The sequence below is a fragment of the Phoca vitulina genome, unplaced genomic scaffold (genome assembly GCF_004348235.1).
Source record: "Phoca vitulina isolate PV1807 unplaced genomic scaffold, GSC_HSeal_1.0 scaffold37, whole genome shotgun sequence".
Taxonomy (NCBI): domain Eukaryota; kingdom Metazoa; phylum Chordata; class Mammalia; order Carnivora; family Phocidae; genus Phoca; species Phoca vitulina.
The window spans coordinates 9,483,551-9,505,747 of record NW_022589740.1 but is presented as its reverse complement, the minus strand read 5'-3'; the positions used below and the strand labels follow the sequence as shown (position 1 = coordinate 9,505,747).

The following is a 22,197-nucleotide window of genomic DNA, read 5'->3' as shown; positions in this document are numbered from 1 at the left end:
GGGTTCAAATCCAGGGCCACCAAAGTCAGGTTCAGACCACTCCACAGCTCGGTCTTGTGGGAACCTCATTTCAACTGTCCTCCTGATCTTCCCAGTGCCTATGCAAAGAGTCTCCCCCATTTTGCTCAGCATCCTCTCCTTTCGTAAGTGGGTCCTTTAGATTTCACACAGAAATAAGACATCATTTTCTCTGTTGACACGACTTCTTAGACACACCCTGAAGTCTGAGAAATCAGAAAAATATATAGTCTAACAAGGAACATGATAAACACATACCCCATCATAGACAAGAGCTTTCCAGGAATGTTCTAGCTTCTTCATTAACCTAAATGTAAACAGACAGAAAAATAAAAAGGAGAATGTAAAATCATCCCCATTTGGTGGATTTTCAGTACCTTTCGTTGATTTATTTTGAAATAATGAAAGGCTACTTCCCCAAATTTCTTACCTATATGATTGCAGAATGTCAATAATGCCCATAAATAAAAGTAGTTTTTCTCCCTTATGGCTTTTAGCTGGAATGCCTCCCATTCTGTTGAGAGAGAAAATATTTTACAACATATTATAATGGGAAGTTAAAAATCACTTCTAATAAATAGACTGTAAACAAAAATGGACAACTTTAAGAATTCTGGACTTGCTTGCCCTCTTTTTTTTTTTTTTTTTTGCCTCGGGTAAAGTCTTCCTGGGAATCCTGAATGCTGACCTTCCCACACAGGAGAATGAAACTATAGCTGTCAGCTCAGAACAGCCTGATGGGAAGAATCCAAACAAAAAATTATTCCTATTTTTAAAACCATGAGCACGAATTTTTAAAGTATTTTGAAATCCTGCCTTTTAAAAATGCAACACTTTTACATATTTGCTGTGAGATGTAAAATATTTAAAAGGACCCATTCCTAGGATGCAGAGGACACCTATCAGCATTTGGCACACCTTTCCAGGGTCAATGTGGGTGTATATGTATCTATTAGTCCACCAGAGCAATGATTATCATGCTTTATAACCTGAGGTTTTCATTTGCTAAATGATATACATTTGCTTGTATTCAATGCTAATGTGTTTTTTAATGGCTGTGTAGTAGTTCACTATACTGATTGATATAGAGTAATTATTGGGCATTTAGATACACTTATAAGCAAGGATTTTTTAAAAAAGTTTGATATGTATGGATTTCCTGTATAAAAGTGAAATACGCCTGTGATTTAGTCATTGTTGGAGACTCCTAGACGGCGATCACTAGTGGCCAAGATGATGCCTTCCGTTCAGTCCCTACACAGCTGGTAAAAGCACGTGACAGTCAGCCATTTCAGTAATTCTCTTTGGTTGCAATTGTTCCTGTTAGTCAATATGTACTTAATATGTGCAAACGAATCCTGCAGTTATGAGCACATCTGGCTGAGGCAAGAGACCACATCTGCCAGGGTAGAGGATCTAGAATAAGAGAATCCTCTTATGCAGATGAGAAGGTCTGCATTATGAATGTAATTCCTATCATGTGTTTGCTTAAATACAAGTTTATTCAAATTCAAAGTATATTCTCCCTATTGTGGTAGACGTTTTGAATATGGAGCCAAAGGGCGTAAAAACATTTTCAGCCATTGTTCAGAAATGGAGCCATTTGAAAAAAGAAACCACATGGGAGAAAGAATGGTAATAACTCGAAGAATTGCCATGCATCTAGTTACCCGGAGATGAACAGAAATGAAGGCTGCTCAATCCATGTTAGCACCAGGTAGGAATCCGTTCTCAAAGAGCCACCATGAAGGGAACGTGATTGCATTTAATTACCCATTGCTGTGGGCTGCCACAACCAGGAGGGGGGGCAGGTGGGTGGGCACACTTACGTGTCCAGGTTCTCTGTGATGATGCCATCTCCAGATTTCCCCGGACCCTGGATGGACTCCATCGCTGTGGAGTAGAGGACCTTCTGCATCCCAGACCTCTTAGCATCAGGCACATTTTGTGAGTTCTCCTCTTCTTTCTCTTTGAGGGAATGGTCCAGGATGTGGATTCCCAGCAAAAGGCTATAGTCCATGATTTTGAAGCTTTCCAGCACCTGAGTAAGAAAAAGAACCAGGAGGCCGGTCAACTGAAGTAGCTCCTAAGTCTCATCTGCAGAGAATCAGAAAGCTCTAGATACGCAGATGCACAGCTCCTGCGTCCCTTCCAGGGGATGGCTGATACAGGAAAAATCAAAATAAAAACACTTGAGGTTATTATTAGGTCATATTCAATAAGGATTATCACAATGGCTCCAAGATGGTGTTTTTTTAATGCAAATCTAAAGCAAGCACAACTTTTCCTAACCCTCCATGAACGCTTCACTCATAACATTTATTGAACACTTCCCACATGCCAGGTTCTAAGTAGGTCACTCAGATCCAAACCTCACAACTCTTTGAGCTAGGTACTATTATTGTTTCTATTTTACAGATGAACAAATTGAGACAGAGGGAGATAAAGTAATTTGTTCAATATCACACTGTTTATAAGTGGCACTGTCGGGATGTGAACCCTGGGCAGTCAACTCCAGTGGCCATACTCTTAAACACTAGAGCACAGACACCCCCAACTAATGGTCTCTATATGCATGTATCCTCCTCAGCATGAGGACTCAGCCAGAATGTGTTTTTGTCTGGATTCCGTTCTCCAAATCTTAACCTCGCTGGAGTTCTGTGGTCTCCTTTGGAAAGCTGGTCTTTCACAGTTGCCATTCGGTTCCCAGTAGAAGTGTTATTAAAAATTAGGATCTCAACAAACAACAGGACTTCATGCTTAGTTATCCACTCAGCCAACAGTGGGGAAGAGAAGAATTAAGAGTAGCTGGATGCGGGGCGCCTGGGTGGCTCAGTCATTAAGCGTCTGCCTTCGGCTCAGGTCATGATCCCAGTGTCCTGGGATCGGGCTCCCTGCTCAGCGGGAAGCCTGCTTCTCCCTCTCCCACTCCCCCTGCTTGTGTTCCCTCTCTGGCTGTGTCTCTCTCTGTCAAATAAATAAAAAATAAAATCTTAAAAAAAAAAAAAAAAAGAGTAGCTGGATGCAGCCAGACAAAGGAGGGAGAGATGCTCTGACAGGAAAATGGCGGGAGATAAGGTCAAGGGAAGAGGCATTCAACATGGCTTCCCAGTGTAGGTGGGGCTTCTTCCATGGAGGAAGAGTATAGAGGAGGGTATGAAGATGGGGCGTTCTCCTCTATGATAAAGTTCTTCTCCTAGTGGGTTGTATATGATTCTCCTCCCCAACAGGTTTTTTAATGCCTGGCATTTCTCACACAAAGCTGCTCAGGAAATCAAAACAGCCCAGAAATTAAGACAAGCCTGCATGGCAGAACAGTTGTCTCTGAATCAACATGATAATCTGTCACCATGCCCCAGTTAGGAAATGTCTTTTAGGAGCAGAGTCTATGGATAATTCTTTACCCAGAGACTGAATACCCAGAATTCCATAGGCTTTTCTCATTATTCCTCACCCCAACTGCTTATTTATTTAAAAAAATTTTTTTAATTTAAATTCAATTTAGTTAATACTTGGTGTATTATTAGCTTGAGGGGAGCCCAACTGCTTTCTGACCAGACATTTATGATACAGATGCAGCAAACAGGCATTGGACCTGAGGATTCACATAACTGTGGCTGTCACTTGATGGATACCCTCTGAAAGGGGGTTTTGTGAACTACGACATAGGTGGCCTTCCAGAAATATGGTCATCCCTGGGTCTCATGCATCTTTGCCATCAATGAGGAAAAATGAAAGGGGGCTGCACGTGAGTGTCGATTATTCATCTCTCAGTTTACTCAATTAAGTACTTTGAGAAAGGAGGTAAGCAAGAGCTGAGAGTAGAGTCTTATCATTTAGGAGGTTTAGGCCATGGCATTTTCTAACCCAAGAGAGTGGCCTGATAGCCATGTGGACCAAGCTTCCCTAACCTAAGAAGAAGTGGAGCCAAGACTGAAGGAAGAGGGAAGGATGTCAGGAAAAGTTCCCCACCACTGACCCAATGATTCGGCATCAGACCCATTGGCTGGTTCTCCAGGGAGGTTTATCAGCACCTTTCTCACCCCTCCATAAAACAGCATGGAGCCATGTAAGAAACCAAGCCAGCTTTGCATCACGGTTGCCAAGGACCCAACCTCTTAAAGAGAAACACTAACAGACACTGAATGCTTTCTTCTCAAGAGTAGAAGGACCTTGGTCTTTGTACCTGTCAACCATACTGAAAGGCTTGGGAATAGCGCCCTCTCAGACGGCGTCATAATCCTGCAGTGGGATCACCACCTGCAGATGCCAGCTTTCCGACTCACATGTATCAGAGCTCGTGTGTCCCTTCTTAGAGAGATCTGTGGTAGGGACATAAAGCATAAAGAGCATGGACTCGGTGACCTAGGCGGGTTACATCACCTCCCTATGCCTGTTTCCTCCTCTGTAGAATGCCAACAATAATCTTACATACTGCAGAGTTGTAAAAATTCAACATGGAAATGCAGATAAAGTGCCTGGAAAAATTCTCGGTACAGGGAAAATGCTCAATTAATTGCTAGCTACCTTCATCCTAATTACAAGTCACGGTGACTCATGGCTCACACTCGGGTGAGAGGCTACAGAAGTCGTCTTGATGTAAACACCCTTGAAGTTACACTTCTGACAACAAAAATGCACAAAAAGCCCACAAAAATATGACTGCACTTTGGGCCAGCTTACCAGCACCCTTTTGGGCCTCTTTAAAAGTTCTGGGTTGAGTGTTCAACAGGAAACAGTCAGCTGGCTGCACCACAGTTCTGGTCAATGGGCTATAAAATGACGGCCTCACCATCCGTCTGGGCGAACAGTCCCGTTTTCAATGAGCAAAAATCACAGCCTCCTGCCCTGCACAGCCCAGACTACCCACTGGTAAATGTCCCCACAAAGCAGTACACTGGCTTCAAAAGCAAATTCTAATCAGACCCTGTGACAACATTGTGAGTGTTCCTACTAGGCATCCAGGGTGGTTTAAAGCGAGGTGCGGGCAAACAGAAAGGTCCTCCTGAGAACATCACACTTCTTTCTTTCTCCTCTGCAAAGCATCTGCAAGTGAGTTCTGCTTGTTAAAAAGCTTTCTTTATGAAATATTTTTCCTTATATTTTCAATGCAAGATTCAACCTGAACCGTCTGGTTTGTACTTACAGCCTCTTCTTCTGCCTAAGGACAGGCCAAAGGGAACAGGTGCATTTTATAAGTGATACAAAGTCAGGCTGGGGTCCAATTTTAACTCCTGGTGCTTTAAGTGGCCAAGTATTTGTCCTGGCTTATTTAAAAAAACAAAACAAAACAAAATAAAAAAACAAAAGCAAGCCTCAAGAGAGAATTCACTATGAAAAAGCTACACCTAAATTTTTTAAAAGAGAATCATTTTCTCTGCACTCTCAAACTGGATCGGCAGAGTCCCTGAAGGATACTGAATTGTCTTTAGGAGGCCAGGCCCCTACTTTCAGAGTGAAAAGCTTAAAAAAGATAAATTCTATTCCCACTGGGTGGGAAGTTGACCATGATAGTTTGATTTTGGGTTAGGTAAAGTCACCATCTACCAAAAAAAAAAAAAGAAGTTAAGGAAGAAAAAGAGAAATATACAGGCATATATTTTAAGTCAAATTCAAAAACTTCCGTAACGAAAAATTCTGGGAACAGATTTTAGTCACGTGCACTGCAGATCTGCGTCAATCAGGAACAAAATAGTTATTCATATCCTCCCGGTTCCTTAATTAAAGGAATCAAATACATCTGCCAAAATCTTAGCATGTGTGAGCCTTGAGAGTGTGCAACAACATTCTGCAACATGACAGACACCCATCAGTCAAGTCTGTCACTCAGGCGCGAAAACTTCTTTTTTTTCTAGAATGTTTGCCTGACCTGGCGGTTGCTGGTACATTCTATAGCTGTGTGTTTGCTACGCAAAACGGTATTTCTTGGCACAGCCAGATTTCTTCCCCTTCTCTCTCAAGGACTATTTTAAGACAACAATAATACTGGAAGATAGTGTAAAAAAAAAAAAAAGTCAATGTCGGAGCAGTTGGTACAATATCCTGAGGACGTGATCAAAACTCTCTGTTCCTGAAGAAAGCATCTTCTTCAGGTTATTATCGTCGGTGCTATGTTGGGAAGGCTCTTATTCACAGAGTTTCTACAGACCTGGTGACCCAATGTGAGAAATATCCTAATTCAGAATGACAGGCACTGCTGTCCCCTCTCCATGGCTAGAGGTCATCAAGAGTGCCTGCCCCTTTTCTGCCTCTGTGCCCACACTCACTGCACGCTGCTCTCTGTCCACCTGCTAGAAGGGGGAGCAGCTGTGTGGTGGTTGAGGCTCTAGGCTCTGGGTCCAGCTGGTCCGGTTTGACCCATGGCTTCCCCAGGGGTCCCTGGGCAAAGTACAGAGCTGTTCTGGGCCTTGTTGCCTCACCTGGAAAACAGAGAAAATGGGAACCCTGAGCTTACAGGGTTATTGTGCAGAACGAGTTAATCCACGTCAAGTCTTAGGACAGTAACTGGGATACACAGAGCGCCCAATCAACGTGCGCTACTATTGTTGCTGTTCTTCTGCCCCCTGTTGGCTCATCCCTGCTCACCACGCCCCCTGGAAGCCCCGCTTGCCCTCAGCCCTTGTTCCCTGCCTTCCTATATGTCTTTGCCTCCCTTTCCTTTGGTGAACATCTTCGTTCTCTCTTAACGTTTTACCCTCTCTACTTTTCAGCACTGACATTCATTCACTCTTTTTGCTGGAGGAAAAAACTGAGCCTCTAGTCTGTCCCAGGCACCATGGAAGTAAAACAAACAAAAAAGACCATCCTCAAAATTACACAAGCCTCAATTACAGATTGGAATAAGGCCTGGAAAGAGAAAGTCAGGGTGCTGTGGAGACATCTCACACAAGGGGTACCTATTTTTTTTTTTTTAATTTTTTTATTGTTATGTTAATCCCCATACATTACATCATTAGTTTTAGATATAGTGTTCCATGATTCATTGTTTGTGCATAACACCCAGTGCTCCATGCAGAACGTGCCCTCCTCAATACCCATCACCAGGCTAACCCATCCTCCCAACCCCCTCCCCTCTAGAACCCTCAGTTTGTTTTTCAGAGTCCATCGTCTCTCATGGTTCTTCTCCCCCTCCGATTTCCCCCCCTTCATTCTTCAAGGGGTACCTATTTTTGACTGAGTAGTATTTCAATAGTCCAGATAAGAGACGGTACTTGAGGTTCCATACAAATTTTAGTGTTATTTGTTCTGGTTTGTGACTGGAATAGCCAAAGCTATCTTGAAAAAGAAGAACAAAGCTGGAGGTATCATAATTCCAGATTTCAAGATCTACTACAAAGGTATGGTAAGCAAAACAGGATGGGACTGGCACAAAAACAGATCAATGGAATGCAACAGAGAGCCCAGAAATAAACCCACACCTATATGGTTAATGCATCTATGATAAAAGAAGCAAGAATTTTCAAATGGGGGAAAAGACAGTCTCTTCAATAAATGGTGCTAGGAAAACTGGAGAGCTACATGCAAAAGAATGAAACTGGACCACTTTCTCATACCATCTGCAAAAATAAATTCAATATGGATTAAAGACCTAAAGGTGAGAGTGGAAACCATAAAAATCCTAAAGACAGCATAGGTAGTAATCTCTCTGACATCAGCCATAGCAACACTTTTCTAGGTATGTCTCCTAAGGCAAAGGAAACAAAAGCAAGATTCAACTACCGGGACTACATCAAAACAAAAAGCTTTTGCAAAGTGAGGGAAACCATCAACAAAACAAAAAGGCAACCTACTGAATGGGAGAAGATGTTTGCAAATGACATATCCAGTAAGGAGTTACTATCCAAAATATATGAACTTACACAACTCAACACCAAAAAACAAAATTCTAACTAAAAAATGGCCAGAGGACCTGAATAGACCATTTTTTCAAAGAAGACATACAAATGGCCAACAGACACATGAAAAAATGCTCAACATCACTTATCATCAGGGAAATCATGAGTATGGCATGATGTTTAAACTTGTCTAATCATTAGGTCGTACACCTGAAACTAATTTAACATTATGTGTCAACTACTCTCAAATAAAAAATTAAAAAAAAAAAAATAGATGACACTTGAATGTGGATGGCAGCAGGGGAGTTCAAGGGAGAAGTGGAAAAAATTTGAGCATCTCTTAGCAGGTAGATTCTAGCTATCATCTCTCTACAGACAATTCCCAAAGTCTTTTCTTTAGGTCAAACTCACTCCTAAGCTCCAGGCCTGTGTATTTCCAGTGGGCTTCTGGACATTTCTAAACTTCTATGTAACTGTCTTGCTGTAACCCTAAACTCTTATTTTCTTCCAAAGCAGGTTCCTTTCCCTCACTTCTCTCTTTTATTTGAAATCAGTCTGATGTGGATTTCAGACTCCCTGACTCCTTTTCCTTCTTCATTAAGCTGCTCAATCCTGCAGCTTCTATAATTGGAACATTCCTTCGTGCTAATGCTTTGATTTCAACTTCTCTTTCTCCCACCTTCCCATCTATCTCCGACCCCCTGGCTTGACCAGTTCATGTCATTCCCCTAGCTCAAAGCCTTCAGCCTCTCACCATTGCTCAGGTGATACTGAAGGTCCTTGTTACTGTGGTCCCAGCCAACATCTGCCTGCTACTTAACATCTGTCTAAGACCTCTTCCAGGCTGGTCAAGCTAGAATCACTTAGTTACCCATTAATGTGCCCCAAAGGTGTTGCTCATGCTTTCAAATCTTCCTGGTTTTTCACAGCCTATCTCATCTCTTACCTTCATGAAAACTAGACTCATAATCTCCACAAAATGTTGAGAACACATCTCCCCTCTGAAAACTGAAGCACATTATCAGCATCCCTCTATGGAATAAAACTTGGGTTGTTTCTGTATTTTTCCTATCATACACACCAGACTGTTCTGCTCACCAAAGACTTGTTTTGCTTTGTGTTCCCTGCTGCGCACTCTGATCATAGCAGAAATGTGTATTTTTTATATTGCTGTCCTTGTGAGCAAGCAAATGAAAACCAAAATATTCAGCAGCAAAGAACATAGAGCCCTACGGCTTCTATTTCAAATATAAGAACTCGAGACTGCATTTCAAGATCATAATGCTTGTGAAAAATCTTCAGTGCTGAATGTATTTACTGTGATTACGTGCCCTATACTGTCAGAAGAACAAAGCTAATAGTGTTTTCAAACCTACCCACACCAGAGGTATTTTAAAAAACCGTGTCCAGGGCAAAAATCAAGCTGTTATTTACAGAGACTTTATATTTACTGATTAGTAGGCATACACCTAAATGGCAGATATGAGGCAAGCTTATTTTGCTATAAACCAGGTTAAGCTTAGAGTCTAGTAAAAATATCACTTGAAGGAGTCACCTTCAAGGACTATTAAACCATCCAGGAGCACTTGGCCTTGGCTCTAAGATGGATGCTCTGTTCTGAAACACAGCTCAGGGCCTGCTTAGCTTTCTTGCCCTCTGTCTCTCTACATTTCCAATCTGTAAGGGATGTGAAGTTAAGCTGGTATGAGATTGAGAAAGGATAATCACTGGATGAGTCTAAAAGACCTTCTGAAAAACAGCCACATTTAAAAATTGGCACCGAGCACCAAAATATACTAGGAGTGGCAAAGACAACACAACTCAAGTAATGTGGACGTGATACCTTACACAAAATGGAGAAGGATCGGGATTCTAGGAGGAAAAGAGATGCTTTATTAATCAGATCTTAGGCAAGCAAGGTTTCTAATTAGTTTCCATGTCACATTATGGAAATTAGTCCATTCAATAAATATTTTCTTGAACACTTACTATGTGCTAGGCACTCTCTTGTTTAGAACGCTTTGAGCATTCTGTCTACCATATGACAGAACCAGAATAGCACCATTTTACAACCCCTAAGGAATGAACAGGTCTAGTCAGTGGTCATCAACAGCTGCTAACATCACAGAAGAAAGGCACTCTGACATTATGTGCCTCCTGATGGCAGGAAACATCTCTAAAAATAAAGTCAAACCTAAATTTGACCAAACCTGTAGATCCAACAACCAATCTACAGGGAAAATGGGAGAGATGCACACCTTAAAAGAAACTGTGGGGATGTCATCAGCAAAATCTGGACTATGGGATAAACAAACCAATTTCTTCAACAAATATCCTCACAAAGAACAAATAAGTGACCGAGTGGGGGGAAGGGGGTTATGCTTAACACACAGACCTTATTTAAATCCTAATCCAAACTAACCAAATTGTTTCTGAAACAATTAGACATTTGAACACTGACCAGTAAGAATTAATTAATTTTGTAAAGGTATGATAATGCAATTATAGTTGTTTTTTTTTTTTTTTTTTAAAGGAGCCTTTACATGGATGCAACTGGAGGGGATTATGCTAAGTGAAGTAAGTCAAGCAGAGAAACACAATTATCATATGGTTTCCCTCATATGTGGAACATAAGCAATAGCACGGAGGACCACAGGGGAAGGGAGGGAAAAGTGAAGGGGGAGAAATCAGAGAGGGAGATGAACCATGATAGACTATGGACCCCGGAAAACAAACTGAGGGTTTCAGAGGGGAGGGGGATGCGGGGATGGGGTAGCTGGGTGATGGGTACTAGGGAGGGCACGTGTTGTGATGAGCACTGGGTGTTATACACAACCAATGAGTCATTGAACATCGCATCAAAAACTAATGATGTACTATACAGTGGCTAAAGGAACATAATAAAAAAAATAAAATAATGTATATAAAAATAAAAAACGAGTTTTTAGTTTTTAGGGATTCTTTTTTTTTTAAGACTTTTTAAAAAAAGATTTTATTTATTTATTTGACAGAGAGAGACACAGCGAGAGAGGGAATACAAGCAGTGGGAGTGGGAGAGGGAGAAGCAGGCTTCCCACTGAGCAGAGAGCCCGATGCGGGGCTCGATCCCAGGACCCTGGGATCATGACCTGAGCCAAAGGCAGATGCTTAACCGACGAGCCACCCAGGGCCCCTAGTTTTTAGGGATTCTTAATGTTTGAGGAAAATAATGTGATACCCAGAATGTATGCTTCAAATTCTATGGGGGTGGGGGCTGGGGGAAGAAACAAGATAGGCCATGAGTTGAAAATTCCTGAAACTGGGTACAGGTACATGGGGGTTCTTCTATGATGTTCTGTCTACTTCTGTGTATATTGGAACTTTTCAAAAATAACGTTTAATATACTGAGGTGCTTAGATGAAATGCATTTATATGCTGTTTAGAGGTAACTTACTACTACCTCTGCTGGTGGGCAGGCTAGAGATGCCAAGGTAAAGATGAAAATGAATTATTTGGGATCTTAGCTAAACTGGTTGAAGCAGGAAACTTGGTGTTTGATCCTCATCTCCCCGACCTTTCAGTGATGAAGATCTGAAGAATAACCAAATCAACAAAATGTGGCACTGACAGGAAGCTGTATCAAAGTCCCTGAGTAACTTTCCAGCTGGCCTATAGTCTAGTCCTTGAATAAAGAATAAAATGATAGGCAAAAACATTTGTGCTAATTCAACAATACAAGCCAATTCAATCCTGAGGCTTTAATGCAGGTAGACATTCCTGGACACACTGGTTTAGGGTAAAATGAATCCAAGGGTCTGTCTTTCCACCCAAAGTAGGCTCCTTGGAGTATATATAGTTCCCGAATTACTTGTATGTACAAGTCAGTTAAAGCTGAATACTGCCTTTTAAATTTAATTTAATTTCCTCAATAAAGCTCGGAGTGTTCCTTGCTAATATAATAAAGAGAAAAAAATAGGCTGTGACAAGCCGTACAATTTTGGCTGGTAAAGCAGACGGAAATAAATATTCAATTCTTAGCCTGTTTATAGCAATCATGTGTTTTTCACTGTGTCTAATGCAGTGATTTAGAATTCAGGGCTGTGCTGGATTGACCTGTACTACTGCTTTTTGTGCTCAACTTGAAAAGTTTGCAGTAATCAAAGTATACCTTAGAGGCATTGAAATAGCCATCTACCATTTTAAAAGATTATATATGACTATACATATATAATCATATACATAGATCAACTTCTATATTGGGTGAGTTTTGTTTTTTTTTTTCTTTATACTTTGTTTCTAGAAATAAAGATGTCTTAATAAATTATTTTGTAAGCACATTTAAAAGAAATGTATTAAAACTGCCAAGTCCTTCTGATTATAGATTTTTCTGGGGGCTGGCGAGCTGCTTGGTGAGACTTGCAGGTCGTGCTTAGCACACGGTTTCCACATCCACTCCAATGAATGAGGGGGAATTCCTGGATCCTCATCCTTAGCCACTAGTCCTCCCCCTCTCTGGGTAAAGAGGAAAATGTACCCCTTTCTCCCTCTCTGCTCACTCTAATGGACAAAGAGAGAAAGAAAAATGGGAGGAGTATCTGTCTGCCATAAATAAGCACTTGATGGTTTGGATTTAACTGTAAACTCTAAGCTTCTTAAAGGTAAGGGCTGTAGTCTATTCATTTTTTTTTTTTGTACCTCCCACAGACTTCACACAGAGCCTTATGGAGAGCAAGAATTCAAAACTGTTTGCTGAAAGACATAAAATTAATTTGGTAGGAAGGTGAGGCAGGATTTGTCAAATGAGATTCCTGAAGCCAGAGAAATCAGCCAATCTATGCTCTGAGATGATACAAGGTTCCACAGGGCAGGAAGAGAGAGTCTTGGGTCTGGGAGAGTGACCACTGGCCGTCAGAAACATAGCTTAAAATAGCAAGTGCATCCTTAGAGGGTGAGTCTTGAGAAGTGACAGAAAACCCTGGAAGTGATAGAAATTCTTTGGAGTCTTGAGGTGCTATAATTTATTTTGAAAAGAACAATATGTACATGGTCAAAATTAAAGACGGTATCAAAGGGTGGCTCAATGCTACATCCCACGGAGCATGAGGGTGATGGTTTGAGAGAGAAATAGAACACAGTAAGTTAAGGAACCCCGGGGCAATATTCTTGTCTCCGTGTGTCAAAAAGTGATGGAAACCCTAACATCTCCCATGCTGTTTACCCCAAAAGATGGAGTGATAAAAGAGGGACAGTTTACACCAGCCGATGAGAGAGAGTTCAGCTTTGAATAAGAATATTTAAATTGAGAGGTGACCAAACTAGAAGGGACGGAAGTATTATTAATGTGTAAGCTGACGTTGGAGGAGGTGGATTCCAGTGAGCAAGAGTAGTGGAAAATTAAGAAACTCTATTTCCCCTGCACATCTGAGTGTAGACAAGGAAAATCGGCAACCCGGAATCACCGCTTTCCCTGTTCCTTGAAAATCAGGTTGTTGCTGTTTTTTGCGCCTGACATCGCTAATAATCTAGAAAGAAGTTGGGTAGCTCTTTCAGAAAGAGGACTATCCGAGGATGTCTCATCTCCGCCTCCTGAGGACGCACGTCATTGTCTGAAGCCAGATTAGCAGGTGCTTGAGAACTAGCCAGCATGGTGCTGGCATCTAGCACAGCGTGTTTCTGGAACCGCTGGAGCTGGATGACCGCAAAAGGGGCAAAGTTTACGAATGAGGACTTCGTATGGAGAAACGAAGGGAGGAAGTGAACAAGACATGGAGGACTCCAGGCAGGCTCACGTTCAGGTGGGACAAGGATATTGTACATAAGCATCAGGTTTTAACTTGCCCAAGTCACTAACAGCTATGGGCAACTGACACGCCCAGGGGACAACTTGCCCCTTTCTTGTAGAAAAGTGCACAGATATGTTTTTTTTTTTTTTTTTAAAGATTTTATTTACTTATTCATAAGAGAGAGAGAGAGCACGAGCAGGGGGAGCGGCAGGCAGAGAGAGAAGCAGGCTCCCCGCTGAGCAGGGAGCCCGATGCGGGACTTGATCCCAGGACCCTGAGATCATGACCTGAGCCAAAGGCAGAGGTTTAACTGACCGAGCCACCCAGGCATCCCCAGATGTGTCCTTTTTTTTTTTTTAAGTTGAAATTTAATACATAAATTCATTAATAACAGATTGCTCTTGGCCATCTCACTCATGGGGGAGGGAGAAATTCCCCCATGGAGATTTGCTACCTCACCGTACAGAAGTGCGGAATTTCCAGGGAGAGAAAGCGAGGACAGACGAGTTATACTTGCCTGATCAAAGCACCACATTTAAAAATGTCTTTGAAGAAAGAACACTGGTGACATCAAAGGAACATTCCCCTGCACGGGAAGGGACCTGGTAGAAAGTGTTGACTGACACTGACAGGAGCTAAAGCCTCTCAGAAGCCAGTATATGGTGATCTTTTGGGAAGACCTAGGACTAGTATGTGGCCCAAGAAGTCCCTTGCCTTTCACAAGGCAGTCACCCAGGCCTCTTTCCTGTAAAGCGTGGGTACTCGGCACGGGATGTCAAATGAATAACATAAAGCCCTGTTCAAATCAAACCGATTTTCCCCTTGAGAAGCGTTTCCAGTTGCTGGAGTTGCAAGCTTCTGTGAGGAAGACAAGATCTCGCTTGACAGGTGCACAGCAAGCTGGGTAACAAGCCACAAGATCGTTCTGAACCATTTCCTAAACTTTGTAACGTTTTCTCAGACCCAGGAAGCTCTCTAACACTCCTTCGATCTCTGCAACTTAGTCTGTCACCAGATTCCAGAAGTTTCTCCTAAGCTATGGAGCCTCAACTCCATTTTATAAACTACTAGGGTTTGCCACCCTTTTGTCTCCTTTGGTTTGGGTGTTGACAACCCTGCTCTATTTCACAAGGCCATCCATGTGACTGACCGACGCTGGCATCCACAACCGGATCCACGCTGGCCAACCTCAAAGCCTTTCCAGACCCATCTTCAAAGGCAGAGCTGCCACCGTCATGCCCGCCTGAGGCCACTTCCCCTTCCTGCTACAGCTCCTCTCTCTGGTTTCCCAGGACTCCCAGTGGGGAGGAGGATATAGCCTGTGGGGACATTTCCTTCCTTTTCCTGCCTCCCCTTGGATATTTTGTAAGTCGTTCCACTTGGGAACCTACATAGATCTTACCTCTAGATTTCTGGTCAACCACAAAATCAAAGACGGGCTGGTTCTTTTCACACCAAAGCAGAAAACCCTAATGTATCAGACATAGCATCGTTCTATTTCATAAGCCCAAGGACTTCAGCTCCCATTAAGTTCAATTATTGTGTATTTCTATTTCTGTGTGATAAGTTACTTCAAATGAAAGCTGGTCAGACACGGAACCACCACCACCACTCCTCAGGGAATATTTGAGTTGTCTAATTTTAGGTGATCTTTTGGGAGGAAAAGGAAAAGGAGTTTACTTAGGGCCAAGGTAGATACTTTCAGCCTCCTGCTACCACTCTTTCTGTAGAAATTTTCATAACGCTCCATTTGGTTTGGAGTGAGGGTTAAAACAAATACTGGCTTGATAATCCCGTCATTTCTGCGGCTGATGAGAATTTTCGAAAGCTGCTCACACAGGAGCCGACAGCACATCTAGAGCTCTATCTCCCTCTCCACGACATGTGAAAAACAATCTGAAAAACAGTCAACTCCACCAGGCCCATCACATTTCTCAGAAATAAGTTTTGCTTTTAAGTTGATAGGATTTCACGCACACGCAGATTGGTCACGGTTGAAAAGTGTTAATGGGCTTGTTTACGCTTTCCAGTAAACTTTTAAAATTGAATGTTTGGATTGCTAATTTTATTTTGTGTTCTTCAGTGCCTTGGCACTGTTTTCCTCTCTCTCTCCTTCGTGAAGAAGTTTGCAAGATTTCATGAACTCCTTGCCCTGTCCAGATTGAGTTCTCTACTTTGATAGAGTCCCTTCTACAGCTCCTTGTCCACCAGCTCCTTGTCAGAGTGGGGAAAACCAGTCACTGGGCAATTCCAGCCCATCCTGTTTGAATCTGTGTCGGTACTTAATGTTTACATTCCAGGAGATGTTCCCTTTTTCCACCTACAGACTCCTTAGGCGTTTGTAGTCAGAGACACCTGGGTGTAAGTTGTGACCCAGCACATGAGCTCTGGGGCCCTGGGAGGTGTCACCTGCCCTGAGTCTCCACTTCTTCATCCTGGAAAGGAAATCACACCACTCACGTCACAGGGCCGGTGTGAGGATCGCTGAGAGTCCACCTATAATGTGAAGCGCTCCTCGGGCTCAGAGCGAGTCCACAATAAATGTCAACTGAACCCACATGCAGCCCTGGAAATGTGCCTCTGCTGTAGGAAATCGTGTGTTAAGTATTGTACTGTGTACACCTATTTTATGATTATATATTATGTATGATGTGTTCTAAATGCTAAGCTACTTTGGGATCCACAGGTTCTATCTAAGATGGAACCCTGCCTGCCTCCACCCAAAATTGGAAAAGCTGGTTTTGCAAAGTATTGAGAATGACTTGTCTGGCTCAAACCGAGGTATCCCCTAGTTGGTAGAAGGTCAAGAACAGCAACACAGAAGAGTAATTTGACTTCTGTAGGCTCCTTCAAACTCTCTTGTGCTGTCCATCTTGCCGCTTCCCTTACCACCAGCAGAAGCCTGGACAAACATCAGCCCCCTTCCAGGACTGATGGACAGTTGTGTTGTTGGTGTAAACGGGGCCACCAGGCATGACCTAAACAAACTGTTATCTCTAGGGCTTCCCCAAAAGACTAACACTGAGCTAACTGCTATTCTTTTGAGTGATTTAAGGGGTAGGAAAATGAAGTCATACAGTTCCTGTTCTCCTGGGGAGCAGATTTTAGAAGGCAAATATTAAACCCTCACCCAAGTAATTGCAAAATAATTTAGAAACACCAATGGCTATATTGTAGAGTTAGGCGAAATCCTATGAGCATTCAAAGTCTCCTAGAAAGGCTTATTACTAGAAACACATGCGGCAAAATCCTGTACTTTTGGCCTCTCCTTCTCAGGAACTCCTATCAATTGCATTAAGTCCCACAGACACATGACCAGCCATTCAACTAAACCCTAAGTTTTTCTGCTTCATTTGTCACCAATAACCTATAGTTTCCCTAAATCCTTCCCTATTGGATGTATCTTCTGCTTCACTGGAATATCTACTCAAGTACTTCTAATTTATTTTATTTTTTATTTTTTTAAAGATTTTATTTATTTGTCAGAGAGAGAGAGACAGAGAGCAAGCACAAGCAGGGGGAGTGGCAGGCAGAGGGAGAAGCAGGTTTCCTTTTGAGCAAGGAGACCGAAGCGGGAGTCGATCCCAGGACCTCTGGGATCATGACCTGAGCTGAAGGCAGACGCTTAACTGACTGAGCCACTCAAGTGTCCCTACTCAAGTAATTTTTAAACAAGAGACTTAAATACACATCTGTCAGAAGAGCTAAAACAAAAAGTACCAACAATAGCAAATGCCAGTGAGGATGAAAAGAAATTCGATCGCTCACACTTTGCCTGTGGGAATGTGAGAGGGTGCAGCTATTCTGGGAAAGAGTATGGCAGCTCCTTACGACACTGAACGTGAGCTTCCCATGTGACACAGCGAATGCACTCGCCATTTCTACCAGAGAAATGCATTATGCTTATGTAAAAACCTGCATGCAAATGTTGACAGCAGCTTTATATGCAACAGTCCAACACTAGAGAAAAGCCACGTGTTCTCCAGCAGGTGAATGGTTCAACGTGGTATGTCCACACCATGAAGTATCACACAGCAAAAAGGGGCAAGTACTGATACACACAATAACCTGGATGGATTGCAAGCTCATTATGCAGAGTGAAAAAAGCCGATCTTGGAACAAAGCCTATAGGACTACATTTATATGGTTCTTGATATGACAAAATTATAGAGAAAGAAAACAGATTGGTGGTTGCAAGGGTTTGGGGAGGGGCTGGGAGGGAGGGAGGTGGCTCTGATTATGTATAAAAGGGTAGCATGAGGGATGTTTGTGAAGGAACTGTTCCATACTTGACTGTGGTGGTAAAGTGAATTTATGTAAGCACAGAATTGCATAAAACCACCTACACATATGCCCATGCAGATACACAAATGAGTGCTTTGGTAAAAGCTGAAAAAGGTCAGTGGATAGTACCAATGTCAATTTCCTGATTCTGGTATTACACTAAGGTCACACGGGATGTTACCACTGGGGAAACGAGGTGGAGAGTATACACGATCTCTCTGTATTATTTTTCCAACTACATGTGAATGTATAATGATCTCAAAATGAGCATTTTTGTGAAAGAGGATTTTTAAGTAGAAAACTTTTTCAAGTCCTTGAGAATGTGACAATGTCTTTATTCTCACAAGGAAATCTAGCTTGGCCAGGCAAAGACATCTATGTCCATAATTCGTTTCTCTCAGACTAGAGCGTGGAAGGCACCGTTCTCCTCTTTCCCAGGGACCTTTATGATTCTTTCCAGCCCAAACAGTCTTTGATTCTAGGAGCTGGTTTTATTTATTTGTTCACCAACTTTGACTTTGTTTTCTGTTTATATTGCAATGGTATCAAAATAATAATAGCATACAGAGCACAACTCATAATCTGAAACAATGGAGCACATCAAATGTATCATGGGATTAGTGTTTGTGAAACATAATTCGAAAGACAGTGAATTTATTTATGCCTCTTTTGGGCAAGTCATCTTTCTTTTTTTTAGATTTATTTATTTTTTAGAGAGAGAGAGAGAGAGTGTGTGTGTGTGTGCATGAATGGGGGAGGGGCAGAGGGAGAGGAAAGAGAATACCAAGCTGACTCCTCGCTGAGTGTGGAACCCTATGTGGGGCTCAATCCTACGACCCTGAGATCATGATGTGAGCTGGAACCAAGAGTCAGAGGCTTAACCAACTGAGCCACTCAGGCGCCCTGGCAAATAATCTTTCAAGGTATGGTATAGAGATGTGGGTTGGTAACATTCCTGCACTTAATAGAAATGAGATCTGAAGCATTTTTTTCCTCTTTTATGGTAACTGGGAGGGATAACTTATATGCAACCAATATAAAAAAGAAAGAAAAAACTAAGTGCAAGATATTAATGCTGAACAAAATTACAGCTGAGGGGTAAGCACTAGCCAAAAGGCTAAATTTAGTAGTATAGAAAATCATCTACTTGGTGACCCATGCTAGCATGCCCATAGCTGAGAAGAATCCAATCTACACGTTTAGAGCTTGCCATACATAGTTAGAAAGAAAGATCCCACTCTGCACGTCAAAAAGGCTCAGTATTCTTAAGACTGGTTTCATTAAATTCTGAGAGCCTATTAATATTTATGGTGAGACATTTGTGTGAAAAAAGAAAATTCGTTCCACACTATTTAAAGATTAATAACTTTGCTGCTCAACAAAAAATGATAATAAATGTAAAATGAGTCATTTGGGTCATTAATTACCAGGATTGTGTCTGGTAGGACTCCCACTTAAAGGAATAAGAAATATTTGGATTATAAACACAAGTTCTCACTAATGTACTTTGCATTGATGTCATTTCCCCAGAGTTATCAATAAATATTGTAGGATGTAATAATTTATCAAATTAATTGATAGGGGACTCTTTAAATTTTTCATAGATACGTTATGTCAGAGAAGAAATAATTATAGTAAATTAAAAATGAACATAAGAATGAAGGGGGGGAAATCAGGAGGGGGAGATGAACCATGAGAGACGATGGACTCTGAAAAACAAACTGAGGGTTCTAGAGGGGAGGGGGTGGGGGGATGGGTTAGCCTGGTGATGGGTATTGAGGAGGGCACGTTCTGCATGGAGCACTGGGTGTTATGCACAAACAATGAATCATGGAACACTATATCTAAAACTAATGATGTAATGTATGGTGATTAACATAACATAATAATAAAAAAAAACAGAAACAATTAAAAAAATGAACATAAAAATAGTTCCCAATTATTCTTCCGAAATTAATAAATTTCAATTTGAAAGAATTTTTTACATGATCTTGTAATATGTACTGAGTATATACAATAAGCCAGGTACTGCACTCGGCAGGGAAGGATCAGGAATGAACTTTGGCCTTTGAGACATTTACAGACCATGTAAGGAGACAACACCTACACCTAAAGAAGACACGGGTCAGTATTCAATAAAGTCAAGTCTAACGACTTCCACAACACTGCTTCTATGGGAAAACGATTGAAAGATAAATATACTTTTGTTACACAAATGGCTTAATACAGGGACAATCGGTACTGTTTTTCAAAATAATCCCAAATGATTAAAAACGGAGATCATCTGCTTTATTACATTCTCAGTGCCAACCTGGCAGGCACAGCGTGAAAGCGGGTTCTTCCTCCAACAGGCAGAACTCAAAAATCGCCTAGATACACACAAGTCACCAAAGATAGATTCTCTTGGAGATGTGACCTAAACGCGTCTTTGTCATCTGATAGTTTATTGCGCTTACTCCTTTGTTCAAATACATATTTCCGTAAGCACTTACTAAGCACCAGGAGATGCAGATACAGTGAGAGATGAAGGTTTGATCCTCAAGCTCGAGGACCTGCACGCGAATAAATAAAAGAGTGTGCTAAATCCTGCAAAAGAGGTCAACCCAGGGTGCCTGGGGAGCCACAGCACGGTGGTCTCAGAGGAAGCGATGCTGGGGGGGCGTCCCCGAGAGGAGCAGGTTCTTCTAGGTGAAGAAAAGCAAGGAAGAAGAGCCCAGCTGAGTGAGGCATGGAGGAAGAGGCCAAACCTTCACAGAGTGGGTCCAGGAGATCAGAATGGCTGGAGAGAGAAGGTGCTCTGGACAGAGGCAAGAGAAGGCCAAAAAGGAAGCCGAAGGAGCGTCTGGAGAAGGTAGCAGGGGCCAGAGCAGGAAGGATCTTAGTGTCCCAAGGTAGGACGAGTGGGCTTTGGCTCACAGGCAGTGGGGAGCTGCACTTTGAGGATCTTAAGGGACTGGTGTCTTCTGATCAGGGGATCACTTTGGCGGCAGCCTCGAGGACACGCTGGAAGGCAATGACATTAAAAATGAGTAAAAATGCTACTGCAAAAGCCCCAGGAATGAATCATCAGGGTCTCAATACAGGCAGGGGCTATGTATATGGAGCAGAGGGGGCGGATCCAAGACTCACTTAGGAGGCAGACTCGATGGCACGTGGTGACTTACTGAGTATAAAGTATTGCCTCTCAGCTTGTTCATCATGTGGGGATGGTTTGAATAAACCCTACCTCCTGCTTTTGATAGCAACAAGTAACCTGTGATGGCCTGCAGGACTCTGTTGTCACAACTCTTACCCTGGGTCAAGCTCACTTACGGGCGTAGAAGGCTGTCAGTGACAGGCAGAGGGTGAGGCCCAGGGAGTGGAAATGCTTCCAGAAAGGGGACCCAATTATTTACATGTCCATTTCCCCCAGACACTGTCAATAATGTGGAAACTGGGGAGGACCCAAGGTCTGGATCTGTGCTTCTGGAAGGAGGCTTTGTTTGAATCCTATGAGGAGTAGGCTCAGCAGGTTTGAAAGATAAAGTACATTCAGTTTTCTAGAAGAGTTCCAAGTGGCTAAGGTGCTGTGGAGGAGGTGGCCAGGGATGGACCATCACAGAGGGCAGGCTTAGAGACTAGGGCCTGAGCTCGGGCTGGGGAAGCTGGGGAAGGTGGGGTGGGGCCGCTCCAGGGAAACTGGCAGAAAATGGCTCTCTGTGGGAGGAGGTAGATCAGGCCATGTTGGACACAAAAGTCCAGAAGCAGCTCTGACTGGGACTGAGGGAAGGAGACTGTGGGGAGCAGGACACAAAGGACACCAGTGAAGCTGGGTCAATGAGCCACGCAGGTGTCTTCTGGCCAGCACTCATGCAAGGGAAATGGGATCCTGGGGTCTGAGATGTCAAGCCAAAAAATGAAAGAAGTGGAATGGGCAGGAAGCAAGAGGCCAGCGAGAGGTCAGGAGGTTTATCATATCTGCCTGGGAACAACAGACAAGCTCGAGTCCAAAGGTCTGGGATTCTTGGATTTGCCACTTCTAAGCCCTTCAGAGGACCCTGGCATGGCCAGAAAGGGCCTTCTGACATGATTTGGCTCCTGACAGCTTTTCTCTCCTGCCTCACATGCTCTCCGTTAATATTAACTGCAGCACACCCCGATGTTTATAGCAGCAATGTCCACAATAGCCAAACTGTGGAAAGAGCCAAGATGTCCATCAACAGATGAATGGATAAAGAAGATGTGGTATATATATACAATGGAATATTATGCAGCCATCAAAAGGAATGAGATCTTGCCATTTGCAACGACGTGGATG

The 22,197-nt window shown here is 42.5% G+C and overlaps 1 protein-coding gene across 7 annotated transcripts in view; it reads right to left on the bottom strand.

Annotated features, from left to right (window-relative positions):
- PIP5K1B (phosphatidylinositol-4-phosphate 5-kinase type 1 beta) overlaps positions 1-22,197 on the bottom strand; it is a 297,690-nt gene that overhangs the window by 81,287 nt on the left and 194,206 nt on the right. For all 7 annotated transcript variants that reach the window (XM_032427595.1, XM_032427597.1, XM_032427594.1 and 4 more), the window contains 3 exons: positions 1,848-2,059; positions 449-532; positions 277-325 (listed from right to left, as the gene is read on the bottom strand). In XM_032427595.1, coding sequence (XP_032283486.1) covers positions 277-325; positions 449-532; positions 1,848-2,059 — 345 coding nt within the window. The remainder of the gene's footprint in view (positions 1-276; positions 326-448; positions 533-1,847; positions 2,060-22,197) is intronic.